The sequence below is a fragment of the Talpa europaea genome (assembly GCF_964194135.1).
Source record: "Talpa europaea genome assembly, chromosome: 3".
NCBI classification, from domain to species: domain Eukaryota; kingdom Metazoa; phylum Chordata; class Mammalia; order Eulipotyphla; family Talpidae; genus Talpa; species Talpa europaea.
The window spans coordinates 85,224,657-85,243,832 of record NC_140069.1 but is presented as its reverse complement, the minus strand read 5'-3'; the positions used below and the strand labels follow the sequence as shown (position 1 = coordinate 85,243,832).

The 19,176-nt window shown below is 35.3% G+C and overlaps 1 protein-coding gene across 2 annotated transcripts in view; it reads right to left on the bottom strand.

The window, feature by feature from the left end:
- Positions 1-19,176, bottom strand: part of GLCCI1 (glucocorticoid induced 1) — a gene marked incomplete at both ends in the record, with an annotated part of 91,204 nt that overhangs the window by 55,263 nt on the left and 16,765 nt on the right. For both annotated transcript variants that reach the window (XM_084230502.1, XM_084230501.1), the window contains one exon: positions 100-251. In XM_084230502.1, coding sequence (XP_084086628.1) covers positions 100-251 — 152 coding nt within the window. The remainder of the gene's footprint in view (positions 1-99; positions 252-19,176) is intronic.

Here is a 19,176-nt window from a genome sequence, read left to right as displayed (position 1 = left end):
TTCTTTGGGAAATCTGATTAAATTAGATTTTCTTTACTGTGACCAAAACAGAACAACTGCAGGGCAGTTTTATAATTGTTTTTGATTTTCTTCGTTTACCTGAGTAGCTTTATCTTTCATGCATGAAGGGTAATGAACATGAGGATCCCGAGGCCACTGTCCTGTGAGGTAAGGTCCTGTTATCGTGTCCAAAGAGGAGGTTCTCCTTATTGTACTAGAGGTTCGAACTTGCTGAGATTTTGGCCTGTCCACTACAAAAAGTCAAAAAAAATTAAGATTAGTCACAAATGAGTTATATAAATTTAAATTGTTTGTAGAATGCTATCCTGTCAATTTTCCCTATAATACATATTTACCCTAATAGTCCTCTTAGATGATCGATTAAATTATTATAGACCCTCTCCAAAGGAAAATACACTGAGATATTAAATATTACATATACTTCCAGCTCTATTACAATTCTACAGAGCCCATCCATTTCAGAAATCTATTCTATATAAAACCAATGTATCATCTCCACTGCCATTACTCTTATATGGCACCTGGACTGCTAGTTTTCTGTCTTTATAGTCATGCCAATTAAACCTTACAGTGCTACTTCCCATACCTGCTAAGAAACATTTCCATAGTTATTCATTACCATTAAATCCATATATTTCATTATTTGACTCCTATATATCTCAATGCTTAATCTCTTTGTATTCCTTCATAACCCATGCTAACTACCAGGTGCCACTCAAACTAACTGCAGTCTCCCAAATTTGAAACTCTCTCTCCTCTGCATCTGTACATCCTATCATTACCTGAGTCTAGAACTTTCTCCTTCCTGTTCACTTAACAAATCTTGTAGACCATCTCAAGTAACACAATGTCTCTGTGAAACATTTCCCAATGCCCTTCCTTCTCCATCTCTGGCCTTTTCCATTTAATATATACATGCCCTTGTCTGCTTGCAAGAAACCCTGTTAGTGTCCCCATCCGCAATCCATGCATAAGTTTAGCACCTACAGATTGAAAAAGAGCCAATGCTCAATACCTATTTAAAATTTACACGACTATGCAAAAATAACATGTACAGTAAACCTTATATTTTCATTGAACTTCCTCATTTATGGATTACGAATGTAAAACCCAGAACGACTGTCCAAGGTAACAGAGCTGCTAACAGGTGACAGAGGTAAAGAGGAACCAAGATCTCTAGACATTCACCACAATACAATTAATCTATTGTAACACTCTACCTACTTCTCATATGAATATCACAGGTACGTCTGTTGAAAATTAAAATTATGATACTGCACTCTATAATTTCATTACAAAGAAAACTAGAGGACCTTAAATATATACACATTGAAGTAATTTACTACTACTGTGCCTCCAAGGTTGGGAGTCTTATCTCACCCCAAACAAAATACCTTACACATTACAGAGGGTTAAGAAACCTGTTACTGAATGCTCTCCTTTAAATACCTTTCTGACACCAGAATACATAATTAACTTTTTATCATAAAAACAAAAGAAAATGCAGTATAATCTGATCTTATACTACTTATACATCTTACAACTACAGTTTTCATTTCTTCTCAAACCTAATAAGTTGTTACAGAAGATTTGAAAATTACTAAATTGCCTCCCTATCTTTATTAGTTATTTCTAATCTTATTTCACTGCAGTTAGAGAATCTAGTATGACTTATTTCTAATCTTTAGAATTACCTGAAATTTTTTAAATCATTTTGTGAGTCATGGACAAGATACATTTTCTGTTTACAGAATATGTCTTGTAGATCATCTGAAATAAAAATGTAGAATATGGGAATATCATTATTACCAATCTGATGTATCACATATGTAGTATGCTAAAATTGCTGAACTACTTTTGAGATTTAATAATTTTTATTTCTTGCAGTTTTTTAATATCTACATTTTAATTCTGTATAATTTATTGTTTCCTGATCCAACATCATCCCTATGGCTTACATCCTTTACCATTTTAATCTGTTACATCTATTTCTTTTTACTTTTAAATTCTGTCAAGCTCAATATTATGACAGCCTTTTCGCTTTCTATTATAATTTGCTCGGTATGCCTATTCTTTATTTTCAGGTGCCTTTGTATAACTTTGTTGATGTGTTTCTTTTGTACATAGTATATAATTAGGTTTTTAAAAAAGCTTTGGAGTAAGTCATCTTCTTATAGAAGACAAAGTTTATCGTACTTATATCTATTGTTTTAACAGATTGGATTTAACTTTTATAACTTTCTTCCCATTTCGTAATGCTTTTTGTGACATGTTTTCTATTCTCTACTATTTGTTTCTTATTTTCTCTTTCCTACCTTCTCCTCCCATTAAAGGAAACTTAGAAGATATGTAGAGTGTTTATAGTTCTACTACTAGAAATTATTTCTGTTTGCAAATATTTTCCCCAGCTATAAAAGCAATACCTACAAGTTTTAGTATCTTTGGAAAATTATGAAAATTAACATTTCCCTTTATCTCAATTTATAATAATTTGTTTAACTTTTTAGAGTTTACTTTGCATTCTCTCTACCAGGAACAAAAGATAGAAACAGGTTATCCCCTGAATGACAGAGGCAATATTCATAGCAGTTCACTGCTAAATTAAAAAAGGCCTTCATAGAGGTCAGCTATAAAATGAAATGCCCTTTATAAGTGAAAAAATTGTGCCTAAACTTAAAGTGCTTCAAACTATTTTAAAAGTTGTATATAGTCTTCTTATAGCTATTAACATGCCTTCTAGCTTGCTAAGTAGATAACAGGAATCATTTTTGGTTTATAATAAGTATATTAAGAATCTATAAATGAGTCCCCTGAGCTATATGAAATTCTATTCTGTAATTACTAACTTATCTTTTATTATATTTTCAATCACTGGACATTTGCTTTTCACTTTTAAAAGATCAAGTCTTAACCCTTGGTGTCTTTTCTCTTTAATTAGCTACTTTGTCAGAACTGTGGTCCTCAAATTTTTACTAAGTACTCCTATTAATACTATTAGTACCTATTAGCAAGCATACAGTCATATGTGCAGCTATTTTATAGATGGGGTATGTAGAGCACTGTGTTAAATATGTTACAAAACAGATAAAATAGAAACATGAAATTAAAAAATAAAAATAGGGCCTCCCCAGTGGCGTAGCGGTTGAGCGCTGGGTTGTGAAGCTGCCTGCTGCCTGGCAAGGGTCCCACATGGCGCGCAGACCTCTCCTGCCGCCTGCTGCTTCCCTCAGCAGTGTATTTCATCAGTCTGCCTGTTCTACTCTCCGCTCTGGTGAATTCTCTCACCCTCCTGCGCTTCTGACTGTACCCAGTGCTTGTATAAATAAATAAATAAATCTTTTTAAAAAATAATAATATAAAAATAGAAGTTATAATATTTTCTTCTTATACTTCAAGGAACAGCCTCACTCTTCAATGGGATTACTAGGATAAGTCATGAGAAATAGGGTGCTGAATTATGTGTGTGTGTGTGTGTGTGTGTGTGTGTGTGTATATATATATATATATATATGCATGCCAGTTAGCATTGTCTAATTCTATATATAACACTATTGCTTAACTGTGTTAATGATACCTATACCAGCACCTAACATTACTAATAACCAACCCCACCCTCAGAAACTAAAAAAGTCTGCTGTAGGTAAGACGAAGTCAGGACACAACAGTATCCATTTCTTGCTATTTATATGAGATAAAGGCATTTGATAGGTATTTCAAGCATATACTTTACAAGGAAGCTATTCACCATTGTTGACACTCAAAAAATTTCAAAGACAGAATTCTTCCAAGGTACGATTAGTCATAATAACTCTTACTTAACACCAGGGCCTTAGATTTAGCAAAAGGCTCGTTAACAAGAGTGCAATTCTATTTCAGTAAAATGACTTACTACCATTATCCAAACCATCATAGCAGTAAGTTAGTTTTTAACTCTCTTAACTTCCAACACTCGATTTTCATGTATTTTTATTTGTTTAATCTATGGTATTATCGTCTACCAATTACTGTTCTACAACTTAGTACTATGAGAAAAATCATTGCTAGCTTTGTATTATTTACGTATTCTGCACAGTAAATTGTTTCTTGCTTCATGATTACAGATGTGATTAGAATATATATTTGGTTTTGAATTGAACTGCCATAATATTTAATTATTATGATATTACCTTAATATAAGTAGATCAAATAAGGCACCATATCAACTAGAAACATGGATTAGTAAAGTCAAACAATCTTTGAACTTACAAGAACCTGAATAACTTAATTAAATTGCTAAAATGTTCAAACATATATATGGAAAGCATATATGAAAGTCAAAAATACTTATTTTCCATACTTATGCTAAACAGAAGCCAAGAAAATATTATTTTCACAGATGGCAAAAAAAAGGAATCATTACCAAAACAAAAAACAAAAACAAGAACAAAAAACCAAACTTGCTGTCTGCTATATACAAATTACTATTTCCATGTACCAAGGGAATAACAAAGTAAGTTTCATATTATTTTCCTATCCTTAAGAAGTCTACATTATGGCTGGGGTATATAACATAAATACAATTAAGCTATAATAAAGCAGTGCATATATGGCGCATGCATACCACTGAAGGACAGGAAGGCAAACAAGGCAAAAAATAAATTAGGCAGCAGACAGCAGGAACAATACTCTCTATGCAAGGAAAACTTTCAAAGAGTAGTAAGAGTCTTTTCATGCCACATAGCAGTCCTGTTGCTAACATCTCTTCCCTAAATATTTCAGAGTAAAATACAGAACTAAACTCAGCATCAAAACAGGGCAGAAAAAAAAAATCACATCTACTTTTAGTACTGACTGCCTAGGTAAAAGAAATTGTGAGCTGGTAGGATGTTACCCCCAGTCATGTTTGAACAGGTGGACTAAATCAGGTACTGGAGAACCCTGTACAGTTTAGCCCATCACACTGGCCATGGGGCATCATGACAGACAGAAAACATTGTATCCTGACTAATGATTATCTCTTAGACTCCTGCAAGGAGAAGGCTGAGAACCCTTCTGTGCAAGTTGTAGTGTTACTCCTCTGCATGCCTGGGTATAGTCGAACCCAGAACAAGCTATGACCTGCTATCTTCCACTCTCCCACCCCCCTCTGGACCTACTCTTTAAATATCTCCTACTGATTCCCTTGGAGAAGTGAGGCTAAATTCTCCTTTCCCACACTGGCTCCCTCATGCATGAGTCTCTCTAACTACACTTAACACACTCTGGTGAATTCTTTCCCTAGAGGGCAACGAACCCACCCTTTTGGGTCAGGGCCTGTAACAGCAGCAGTCTATAAAAAGGTTTCCTACATTCATCTATGGGTTGTGCTTTCTCTCCTAGCTTTCCCTCTCTCAATAGACACACATGGCAGCAGCAGTTGGTAGGCCTGGGGCGCCTCGAGGGTACCCACTGAATACTATACAAAATAATTCTTCCTCTCTAACAGCCAACTGGAAATTCTACTTTAAAGTAATAACAGTAAAACAGGTTTAAAAACAAGAAACTATGTTAGATAACTCTGAATCTGATTAGCAAACTACATATTGTTCTAAGTAGGCAAAAATGCTCAATATCTATCTGGTAGAGCAATGTAATATGATGTTATATTAATTACTATGTTCCCATTAACTTTTACTTTAGTGGTGATAAGTGAAAATAAACTGATTAATGAGTTTGGAAATCTGGTATCTTAAGAAGCTAATTAGCAGTGGAAAATTAACAAAGCAAAGTGGAGTTTCTGCAAGTTAAAAAAAAATACAGAATTTAGAAACTTTAAGAATTTCAACTACTGTGTTTAAGGAACAAGCCACCACACCTTCCAAATTAACTTTACCAAATGGTAGAGGACGTAATGTTTTTGAATACTGTAATGTGTCCAAATAGAATGTAAATCAACACACAATTTTGAAAGTGCTCAGATTCCTTTCTTAGATTTTAACAACACTCTGACCTTTTCATCCTACATTCAATCTGCAAAAGCAAATAAAAATTGTCAGTTTTCTTTGTCTATCAATTAATAATTATAAGCCAAAATTTTCCACTACTACTGATTACAAAAGAAAAGCCCATCTAAGTATTTAACAACGCATTTGAACTTTTAGAATAAGAGATATTATTCCTTCAGCTACAACTCTATGAAACTTAGCCATTGTAACATTACCACCGAAATGAGCCGCTTACTTTATTCAAAATCCATCACTGATTACAATTTTAACCCATACATTAACAAAAATGCTTAAGATAACTAAATAGTATTACCATTTATTTCCAGTTCTACATAAAACTATAATAATGTTAGCCAATACTGTCAAAAGATATACACAAATATGAAGAATTTTGGTACTGAATTTAAGCTCCTAAAGTGTATGAAGTCTTTTTTTAATCCTTTAACAGTAAAAAAAAAAAAAAAGTATTTTAACATGGCAAAAATAATCTTATTGGCGTTGTTACCATCCAAAATAAAAAGTCATTAAGTCCTAAAATGAACATACAGTTGTGTGTGTGTGTGCAGCCATGTACACGCATGCCTTAAATTATCTTGTACTAATTAGAAGAATGCCAAAAAATTTTTTTTTAAATGTTGGCAATGCTTTTTAGCATGTCAACATCTGCATATGTCTCAGAAGTAAACAAAAACAGCTTTGTAATACTTCACCCAGAAATTAGATATAAGAGATCCTAAAAACGAATACACAAGGCCCTCAAGTAATTCAAAAGTGCACTAAGCAAAAGATCTCAAGGATAGGATCCTGAAATGTGGTTTTCTATATATGGATCACTAGGCAGCTTGTTAAAAACGGAGGTTACTGGGTCATTCTCAGAGATTTTAATTAGTTTTAGGGGTGAAACTGTTAAACTGTTTAAAACAGAGAAGGCAATGCCTAAATGAAACTATAAGGCCAACATACCCAAGACCATAGTAAACATTTGCCAGAGCTGATAAAGCCAAGAGAGAGGTAGTCTGATACAGCCCAAAGAGAGTAAGAAGCTGCAAAGAGGGGAAGGCAGATCCCTTTCCCTTCAGGCTACCTGGACCAACAAGCCAACGCCCCATGAGTGCCTGCACAGTACACCGCATAAAGGGGCAGAATGAGCAGCCTCCTGAACTCCATTTAGGCCAGGAGCCACCGCCCCTCCCTTCCTTGCATTTACTCTTTCCTGGGCTCTTCCCACCCAGGGCTGCCTCTTATGTATGATTTTAATTCTGTCTCTAAATAAACTTTGCTTTTGCTTCTGCTAAAAATGTGACTGAATTCTTTCGCACCACAGTCAAGGACTGAGGAACCCACCAAACCCGGAAACATCTAGTAACCCCCAAACCGGGTAACATAATCATGTAATCAATGTGTATTTATAACCAAACCAAACTTACTCAGATACATCATCAGGTGTGGAAAGTACTGAGGCCCTAAAGCATTGTATCTCAAAGTGTGAGACATGTTAAATATGTTCATGCTAAAGCCCAATTTCTCACTAACAATGGTAGACTCTGGCAGTAGAACCACAAAATCTGAATTTTTAATAGCATCTCAGGTGATTCTAATACTATTAAAAGCTTAACAAGCAATGTCTGAAGGACTAGATATTTAGAATTATAGGTGCTCAAAATAATCTTTTTTACATAATAACTTGCTCCATTTAGAAGCAGTGAAAGTTGGACTACAAATCAAAGAAAATATTTTGCTGCAAAAAAGTGAAACAATTCTTTGAAATCTGCAGCTGAACTTTTAGCCTAATAAATCTACACATAAGGTCATCTCTTCAAAGGGTCACTTTCTCAACTGCTAATAATGAGGATAAGAATCCTCTAACCTAAATCTAGAGCTCTCTAAACAGAATACTTAAGAAAACTAGAAAAATGAGATAATAAAGACAAAGCTCAATACAACTTTTATTATAAAGAGACCTGCTCATCCAAACAGGGCATTTTGCATGCAAATAAAAGTTACATACAGTAAAAGTTACTTCCTGAAAAGTCTGAAAAAAAATTATTGAGAAGGCCCCCTTATAAAAGTGCCAGAGCAAAATATGTCAAAGACTTTTTAAATATATAAGCAGAGTGAAATTCAGATTTTAATAATTACTTTTATTAAGGAATTTATGCCTGAGCCTGAAAATATTATGTTTTTAAGAGTTAATTAAACAACCTTTATCTTCATCAGAAAGCCAATGAGCTTTTCATGTCTAACTCATAATTTCAATCTTCATCAAAAATCAAAATAACAAATCCATTAAGCAGAGACTGAAACTAAACACTAAGTTGCTTTTCTCCAACTTCAGATTACCCTGACATGTTACCGTTCCTAATCTAGTGGACATCGAGAAGAGCCAAAAATAAATACAGTTAGGGTATTTTCTGCTCTTGATTTACTGAAATTAAACATAAATTTGCTAAAGCTCTATTTTGTTAACAGGGATTTGCTTCAGTATTCCTGTAATGAAAGACACTTCCTTGAAAGCCACAGTTGTAAAAGTACTGTAAATATTACTGACAGGCTCTTCTTGACCAAACTAGTAAGGCTCCTCTGAACTATTTTCACCCAGACCCCTACTTTTGGGATTCTGTGATCACCTCTGCATTGTTTACTTTTAACCGGAATCCTTTACCCGCAGTATTTGATTGCCCTTGATATGTGATCAGATTCATAATCCTCCAACATTCCCCAGGTGATGCCTGATCATCCTGGCCTACTTTCAGCAACAACCCTATTAGGTCACTTCAGTCAGAATCTCCCCTTACTCTCTGGTGTTTATTCTTAGAAATTTTCTATCCAATAACCTCCACCCTGCTTCTTGGTTCACAGATCCTCTTTTCCTTAAATTCAGAGTTTGAGCCCAATCTTTCTCCTGCACTGCAAAACACCATTGCCGGTTCCTACACCTATTATAATAGTTTTCCTGAATAAACTTTGTTTTATCATTCTTTCACAAGTGTCATGAATAATTTTTTAACACCACTACAACATAGAATAATTTTCTCTTTGCCTTACAGTTGTAGAGAATGACTTTCAAAAGACATTTAAAAATATATACACACACATATATGTATATATACATATATACACATAACTGGATAATTGAGAATAAAAAATGTAGAAAAGAAACTAGTATGTCTTTCTACCCAATCTAATGTATACTAATATTGACCATTTAGTAGAATTATGATCATAAATCTAGTTATCCAAAATTGCATAGCCTAGGAACTTTACCAATGGTCATTTAGGTGTCTTTCATCTTTGACATATAGGAAGATGAAAAGTTAGCCAAATTTATGGGTCATATAAAATTATCAAAATCAAACAAACTTCAAGAAACAGGAAAGGCCACTAGATACATACTATCTGAATATATTATCTGAAATAAAACTAAAGGGCAAAAACTGAATCCCTCTCAACTTGAATAGATTCTGAAATACAAATCAACGAAACCTGGAATCCTGCCACAGAAACAATCTAGAGAACAAGCAGAAATGACCATATGGCTGGCCTGCAGAAATCTGGAAAAGAACCAATCAAGAAGCTGACAAGAGAAACAAACATGCTTCTGACCAAATGAGGCCTGACACCGCCTGTAACCTGAGATTTGTCAAGAAAAACAATAAAAAATAAAAGTATTCAAGCAGCCATTTAGGACTGATTCTCTAGGTTACAGCTCACTCAACTCAAATTTGTGTCAAATGATACAAAAGTTGAGACAAGGCATTAGGAGGAAGGCCTTCACTCTGTTTTCAAAGAAAACCCAAGAGAATTTTTTTTTACCAAGGTGGTAAAGAAAATTTCACTAAAATGGCCATGAAGCCTGGTCACAAGCAGTGGGGAAAAAAGCACAAAATTAAAATAGAGTGCTGACATTTAGAATATCTCTATGAAAAAAATTACATATATATCTATCTCATATAAAATGCTACAGGTTTAAGTTCATTTTTTCTGGTGGCACAATGACCATCCTTTAAGGAATTTTGGTAAAGTAATAACTAGCAGAAGGTGGCTCAGAAATTTCGTATACTTCCAATAAATTAATAGAGATTCCAAATATCTAAAACACAAATTACTAATGGGTTCAAAAATTAAATAAATAACTAATCACAAAGTATTAGCAACTCTAACATGACCAAAGATGAAAGTTATATTTAAGTGAAAAAAAAAAAGCAAATATTCCTTAATGAGAAAACTTTCAGAAAATTTTGTTTCAAAGCGCCTAACTATTAAAGCACTGGTAGTGCTTGGGAAAAATTTAACCAAATGAGACAAAATTACCATTTTATCCCAATTTAAAAAGAAAAACAAACAAAAAGGCTACCATTAAGGCTACAGAATGGGCCATATCTTGTTGACATTATGACAAACAATATTATATATGAAATGTCTTGATCTTTAGAGGACAAGTCCCCCATAACTGTGATGAGTAACAATAGCAATTTTGCCTCTTAATGAGGAAAAGAGAAGTTACAAGCTGAAAAAAAAAATCATTCTTCTAATAGATACCAAAACTTCTCAGCTGCCCATATTTGGGATATATGTCCATACATACAGAAATAGCCACACTACACATACACACACTCCATATAAGCATTTGTTTGTCCAGGTAATAGTTAACAGTTTCATTTCATAATATTAACCTGTCTCTTATGGTATGTTTCTAATACTCACAGCATTTTCTATTCATTAAGAAGAGTTATAAGTCAATATTCACAGTAAACCCTTAAATAAAATTTCATCAAACTTTTTTTTTTTTGTCTGGAGTAGGAAAGATTGTGGTAGAAAAGATTTTTAAATCTCTCCACAACAACAGATAAAGCTGAGGGTAGCCAAAACAAAGATTAAAATACAGTATCTACAACACAGCAATGTCACAAAGCAGCCCCACCAAAAGGCAAGTATGAGTGAGTAGGGACAAAACATTAAAAATTAAAAGACAATCACGTTTTCAGCACTAGTATGAGGGGTAGCAGAAAGCAAGTACCTGGGCTTCTGATGGTACTAAAAACCAGAAGAGAACACCCATCATTAACAGGTAAATAAAAGGATCTATCTGAGAACATTAGGTCAAAGTGGAAGTGGGTTCTAAAAGATCCACTTTGTAAATGCAAGAGGATATCAACTGAATAAAGTCTGAAGAACTGGAACAATAATACATGAATGTCAAACCTAACTAACAAAATCTGCTTCCCATAGAGCCTAACACTGAAGAGAATTTACTGGGAGTCTAATCCAAACTGAATAATGACAGTGGAAGCAAAGACAAGAGAAGACTGAGATAAAGTTGGGGAAGAGAGCCAAAGAGCTTGCCCACAGAAGATGTTTTTTTTTTTTTTAAAGAAATTTTACAAAAAATAACATAAGAGAGCTGAATTCTGAAGCTAGAAAAGCTATCCTAAATGACACCTCCCTCGTAACAGTAAAGGAAAATTGATCTCACTTATGAAAAATGAACAATCGAAAAATATAGTAAATTAATCCCTCTATATCATAAAGGGAAAAAGAGTCCAAGGAATAAATGATATCCTTTTGGACAACGAAAGCACGCCAGAAAGACATGCCCAGATAAGATGAAAACTTTAACTTAATAGGTCAAGATAAACTAAATATATATTTTTTAAAGATGGAAACAATAAAAAATTAGAAAAAATTAGAAATGAAATGATGGGGGCAAGGAAAATATTAAAAGTGGCCAAAACTGAAGAAAGATTTAGAAGTAAAAGAAAAACTCACTTCAGAAATTAAAACCAAATTACAAGAGTAAAAAGATGATGGACAATTTCTTAATAGAAAAAAACAGTGAGTGATACCTTAACAGAAATAGAAAATTGAACATAAAAAAAATTTAGAACTGAGAGATAAAAATCTTTCAAAAGAAAACGATTAATATGTAATATAGACAAAATGGACCAATAGATGTATAATCAAAGTTCCTGAAGGACAAAGCAATAAAAGAAGAAACTAAAAATTATAATGAAACTCTCCTAAGATAAACATTCAAATTACACAGTGAAAAAACATGCATATAGGGCCTCCCTGGTGGCCCAAGGTGTTAAGCACAGCACTATGAGGCAATCCACAACCTGTCTCACCTGCTGCTCCCCTCAGCAGTGTATTTCAGTTGGTTCCCCACTCTGTCTCTGGCGCATCCTCTCACCCCCACATCTCTGACCTGTGCCCCAGCTCTTGTATGCATAAATAAATCTTTTTTTAAAAAGCAAAACATACATATATACACACACCTGGGGAAAATGACCCAAAATAGTCTACAACAAACATTTTTTAAACGCTAACACAACCTTCAACTATAATGTCACTGATAAAAAGTATTTTTGAGTTCTTATTACAAAAACTATAAAGAATTCAAGAACTATTGTTCTCACAAGTCCTTCCTGAAGAATATACCAGTAATTTTGTTTCATACAACCATAAATTTGGAAAGCAGTTAACATAAGAATTGGTGGGAGGTGTGAACCATTCAGGTAGTAAATTTGAAAGAAGAGAGAAACAAAATACTTAGTATCTCTAAGGCAAGGCTTCCATCGCCAAATGAAATAAATAACCTGAGAAGGATTGGAAAATTGTAAATTCAGCACATCTGAATTTAAGACTCTGAATTTTCAGAATATCTGATAGCTGAATGTGAGTTATCAAATTCCTTCTAGTACTAGATACATAGTTATTTTGAAAATGTTTATAGTCCTTCAATATTTTGACTGTATTGATGTTGAGAAAAATTAATGTTAGCTTGAGAGAAGTATACTTTTTCTTAGGTAACTTGTAAAATAAAATCAGCAACTTCCAATTTAAAGAGAAAACTAACTGGAATGTAGCCTCTCCAGTCACACCATTAATAGGATTCTTGCCCCATTCCCTCCTCTAGAGGTGGGAATTGCAGAGAAAAATTTCAAAGTGCATCCTAAGAATAGCCTAGGGCAAGAAGTAGGAAGGGATCAAGGGACAAGAATTCCGCTCATGGAGAAAAGTGGATCTTGAGAAATGAGATGGCAATGGACAAGGAACTTGAAGAGAATGCCATATGGGCCACACAAGATGGAAAGAAGTCTTGAAGATAACCATCACATTGCAAGGTGTTAAATCTTTAGGGATCTCCCTTTAAAAGGGACAAGGAATAACAAGGCTGTTTCCATACCATCCCACTGTCTAGTGGACATTCTATAAACAACAATGACTCCTAAGGTAATTTTCAAGGCAAAGAAAGAGTTGATTATAATTGTTAACATTATGGAATCAGAGTTTTACCATGACTACCACAAAAATCAAAAAATACCATTTAAAATGAGATTTTTAGAAATCAGTACAGAGACCATGGTTTGTCTGATTCTGGAAACCAATCTGAAAAAAAGTTTTAGCTTTCTTATATTATTTGAATAAGGAAAGTGACTTACTATGACACAGAAAGCACAACAGTCTCCAAGACAAGTACCAAGAAGTATCTTCTAGTCATGATAACTATACTGAAAATTCGAAGAATGCTAAATCCAAATACATTTTAAATTACAATTTATAAACATAAGATTCAAAAACTTAAAGTCTAAGCTATAAATAGCTTGCTTAGGTAATAGCTATAAATTAATTCATAAAGCACAATAATCAGTAAATAAACTATGGATAAATGTTGAAGAGATTAAGGAGAAAGTCTAAGAAGAGTTAAATATTTTATTTCAATAAAATGACTGCCAATCACGCTAATTTTTTAATGGTGGGCAAATGACAACAAAATCCATACTGAAATGTATCTGGATACTACTGATTTGTTTAATGCAAAAGATGCTAGTAAATTAAACCTAGTATGCAAGCTGTATTTTCCCCAACATTTTGTCTACAAATCCAGCAATGTGAACATGCTGTTGACTGGGAAATACACAACTACATTTCTCCAGAGTAAAACCAGAATCAATAGGCTCAACAGAATGAAGGCTTTAGAAATAAGGAAACACAGATGTTTATTTTAGCATTAACTTTCATAAATATTGACACCAAAGGATCAAATATGTAGCTGTGAAGCAGCAGTTTATCCAAATTGGATGTTTCATTAATGCTGAGGATGGCCAAAAGCTGCAGAAAACATTCTGAAGGAAAATGTCTTAAACAAATGATACCTTTGTAAAGCCAACAGGGTAAAACAGAACATGGCAAAAGCAAATTTTGTATTTGTTTTTTTCTTCTGTATTTGCATACACAGAGCACCTTCCACCTCAACAATTCTACAAATACTGTACATACAAGGTTGCCAGAAAATGTTGTCAAAGACTAAGAACAACTTAAGAAAAAATAAAACCACTAGTTGCATGACCTAGTATAAAGAAGTATCACAAAAGAATGTGGAATAACATCTTAATGTCATCTAGAATAACTCTAGCATGGATCATTATAATTTTAGACAAAAACAGTCTATTGCTACTAATGACTGAACTTCAGTTAATACAGCACTGCGTATGAGCTATAAATGGACTAAAGTTCCAGAATTTATTGTTATAAGTATCTAAGTTAATTTTTCCTCTTAAACAGTGAAGAGGAAATGGTTCATTCCGAGCATGCAAGAAATGAATGAACTAATCCTAGCATGTATTTAATAATACCTGGAAAGGCTGGGGCATCTGCAATGAAATCTGAACAACACTCCAGATATACTGGAAAGACTCATTTCAATGTGGTAGAAAACAAAACCACACTAAACCAATTACACACAAAGGATGGGTCAATTGAAATGTTCTCCCTCCATCCTCTCCCTCTTTCCCTCTAATTTTTTTTCAATTCCTCCTATATAGTGTTGAGATAGGATACATACTGAACAATATGTGTATACACATTATGAACAATGCAGTGAACTTATTTTGTGTGATGTTAAATCACTCACTTGTCTCTCTCTTTTCATCTTTATGTTCGCTATTTTACTTTTTTTTTTTAAGTTTTGCCTTTTTTTCCCCCCTAAAGATTTATTTATTTACACAAGCACTGGGTACAGTCAGAGGCACGGGAGGGCGAGAGAATTCACCAGAGCCAGAGCAGAGAGTAGAACAGGCAGAGTGACGAAGTACACTGCTGAGGGGAGCAGCGGGCGACAGGCGAGGTCTGCGCACCATGTGGGACCCTGGCTGGGGATCAAACCGGCACCGCAGAGGCTGCGGGCAGCTTCGCAACCCAGCGCTCAACCGCTGCGCCACTGGGGAGGCCCTCGCTATTTTACTTTACTTCTGAAATAGGAAAAAAAAATTAATACCATTTACTGACCTATTTACACTTAAATGACTAATGCAAAATTTATCTACCAAAAATAGGACTCTTTTTCCTACAAGTAAGGCTTTCATATTTTGCTTGCTTGCTTCTCTAACATGTAGCACAACTATTCAGGAATAAATTTATTGAACTTGCTGATATCATTTATCCACCTAGTTAGCTTTTACCTTGATTGAAAAATAGAAATTGTTTGATATGTATTCTGGATCTCTTCACCAAAGGAGATATTTGGATGACCCTCAGCTAGAATAGCTCCACATCTCTTTTTAATATTCACCTAAAAATCACTGTGAATAAAGTGCCTTGTAGGGTAAGTGATTATCAGGCTTTTCTGCCCTCCCACCACTAGGATTGATGATGGATCCCTGTGGTACCAAAAGCCCGCCTGATAGTGGGAACCTGGAGGTGGCGTGGACATGCGTAGGTGGGTACACCTGGGCTGAGAGACTGGGCTTAAAAGGGCGGCGTCACAGGATGCCGGAAGAGCAGAGAAGAGCAGAGGGGAACAGCAGAGGCCACAAGAAAACACCAGAGAGCCCAGAAAGAGTGCAGACTTGCTGAGGGTTGGGAGGCCTGCCAGCCTCCCTGCCCCCCCCCCTCCGCAGTCCCCACTGCCTGCCGTGTACCTGGCAAAAGACTAATAAAAGCCTGAAAAAGCTACTGAGGGCTCCAGGTCTCTCCTTTCCCGTTCTGTTTAGATCATAGAGATCCTGCACCGTGTTCTTCCCGCCACTACAAGCATGATGGTGACAAAAATAACTTAAATTCAGGTCCAATTGCGATACTACTTTTCACATTTATATAAAAGACTGATTTTCTATGCTCAGGTATTTCACAAATAATTAATACAGGTACATATAATACAGACCTCTACAGATAATGCCTATCTAATAAACACGTTCACATAAAATAACAAAACCATCTGGCAAATACATAAAATTTCTTGTCCTGCTAGGTACTGTGGGAGGACAAAGATTTATTTCCACAAGGCTAGAATTGCTTAAAACATCTCTAAATTTTTTGAAGATGGGCTTTTAAAATATTAATCAAGGAGTAAAGAATCTTTAGTAAGAATAACAAATTATACAAAAATACATTCCACCAGATCACACAATTGAACTTAAAGATGTCTTGAATATTGACAGAACGCTGATAAGAACCCCACTTGCCAATATGATAGGAAAAATCAGGTAAAAGTGAGACTCCCAATATAAATTTGCAAAATGGCTCCAATAATAACTGGTGGACTACATTTCTTGAAACTGAGGTGCAGTAAGGTTGTAATGCTAGCAGCTACAGTTTTTTTTTTATATCAGTGGTTTACCGCAATAAACACCCAATGTGTATCTTCCTGGCTGACAGATGGCCTTTCACATGATCATTCAGGAATTCAGACTTCATGTTGTGGCTCCAGCATTCCCCTAGGGCCGCAGCTGGAGTCTTCTGCTAGATCCTCTACATCCACCAGACAGATGGAGAAAGAATAACGCAGATCAAACTAGTGGTTTTTTCCTGACTAGGGATGGAAGTGTCGTGTGGATATACCTTGCTTTATTTTGCCTCATTTCATTGCACTTTGCAGTTATCACTTTTTTGTTTGTTTTTTTACAAATTTAAGCTTTATGGCAACCAGCGCTGAGCAAGTCTATCAGTACCATCTTTCCAAAAGTATGTGCTCACTTTAAGTCTCTGTGTCACATTTTGGTAATTCTTGCAATGTGTCAGGTTTATTCATTATTATTGCATCTGTTATTCTAATCTGTGATCTTTGATGTTTACACTGTATCTATTTGAGGGCACCACAAACTGTGCCCATATAAAATGACAGACTTAACTGATGAGTATTATATGTGTTCTGACTGCTCCCCAACTGGTTATTCCCCCATCTCTCTCCCGTACCTCAGGCTTCACTATTTCCTGAAATACAATATTGAAATTAGGCCAATTAATAATCCTAAAATAGTCTCTGAGTATTCAAGTGAAAGGATGAGCCCACATATCTCACTTTAAATTATAAACCAGAAATGATTGAGTGTAGTGAGAAAGGCATGTAAAAAGCCAAGGTAGGGCAAATTGGAATCAAACTGCTAGCCAACTTGTGAATGCAAGGGAAAAGCTCTTAAAAGAAATTAAAAGTGCTTACAGCACTGAACACATGAATGATAGGAAAGCAAAACAATCTTACTGCTGATATGAAGAAAGGTTTCAGAGTCTGGGTACAAGATCAAACCTACCACAGTATTCCCTTAAGCCAACGTCTAATCCAGAGCAAGACCTTAGTGCTCTTCAATTCTATGAAGAATGAGAGGTGAGGACACTGCAGAAGAAAACTGTGAAGCTAAGAAAGGCTGCTCCAGGAGTATTAAGGAAGATAGCATCTTCATAACATAAAGTGCAAAGTAAAACAGCAAGTGCTGATACAGATGCTTTAGCAAGTGTTTCAAAGATGTAGTTAAGATCATTAATTAAGGTAATTATACTAAACAAGATATTTTCAATGTAGATGGTACAGCCTCATATTAGAAAAAGACGTCATCTAGGATTTACATAGCTAGAAAGACGACAATACCTGACTTGAAAGTTTCAAAGGAAAAGTTTATTCTCTAGTCAAGGACTAATACAGCCAGTGATTTTAAATTGAAGCAAATGTTCATTTACCATTCTGAAAGTCTTAGAGCCCTCAAGAATTACATTTAACCTACTCTTTCTGTGCTCCATAAATGCAACAACAAAGACTGGATGACAGCACATCTGTTTACAACATGGTTTCCTGAATATTTCAAGTCATATATGGAGAAGTACTGCTCAAAAAAAGATTTCTTTCAAAATATTATTGCTCACTGACTATGCACCTGGATAACCAAGCGCTGTGATGGAGATGTATGAGATCAATATTGTTTTTATGCCTGTTACCACAACATCCATTCTACAGCCTGTGGATCAATGCGTAATTTCAACATTCAAGTCTTATTATTTAAAAAATATTTTCAAAATGTTATAGTTGCCATATATAGTGAGTCTTCTGAGGGATCTGGGCAGTCAAATGAAAACCTTCTGGAAAGAATTTACCATTCTAGATGCCATTAAGAACATCTGTGGTTCATGGGAAGAGGTCAAAATAGCAACAGTCACAGGAGTTTGGAAGAAGTTGATTTCAACCCTCATGTAGGACTTTGAGTGATTCAAGACTTCAGTGGAGGAAATGCAGATGTGGTGGAAGTAGGAAGAGAATTAGAAATGGAGTCTGAAGAAGTGACTTAATTGCTGTGATTTCAAGATAAAACGTGAATGGATGAAGTTAATCCTTATGGAAGAGGCAAAAATAGTGGTTTCTTGAGATGAACTCTACACCTGAAGATTCTGTGAATATCGTTGAAATGACAACAAAGGATTCAGATTAGTACATAAGCCTAATTGATAAGCAGTGGGAGAGTTTAAGAGGATGGACTCAAATTTTGAAAGGAGTTCTACTGCGAGTAAATGCCATCAAACAGCATTATGTGCTACAGAAAAATCATTCATAAAAGAGTCAATCAGTGTGACTCTAAGTGACTTGGTAAGTGAATTGGTCAGGCTTGTTATACATCACTAGCCTCTTCAGCTATTGTCTGCAGCCCTGATTGTGTCAACACAAAGGCGCTTGGGAACGTGGGTGCTGACACGCCCCTAACTGTGGACACCTGGAGTATGGGTGTGCACACATGTATAAGTGTGCGCACCTGAGCCGAGAGGCTTGGCTATGCGGGCAGCTTCACCCAGGAGGACAGCTACGAGAGGCATGGCTAGAGAGAGGTGAGACCACCAGAGAAAACCAGAGAGAAGAGAAAAAGAAGAGAGATTTGCCAGGGCCTGGGAAGTTCAGCTGCCCGCCAGGCTCCTGGTCCCCTGGCCCTCTGGG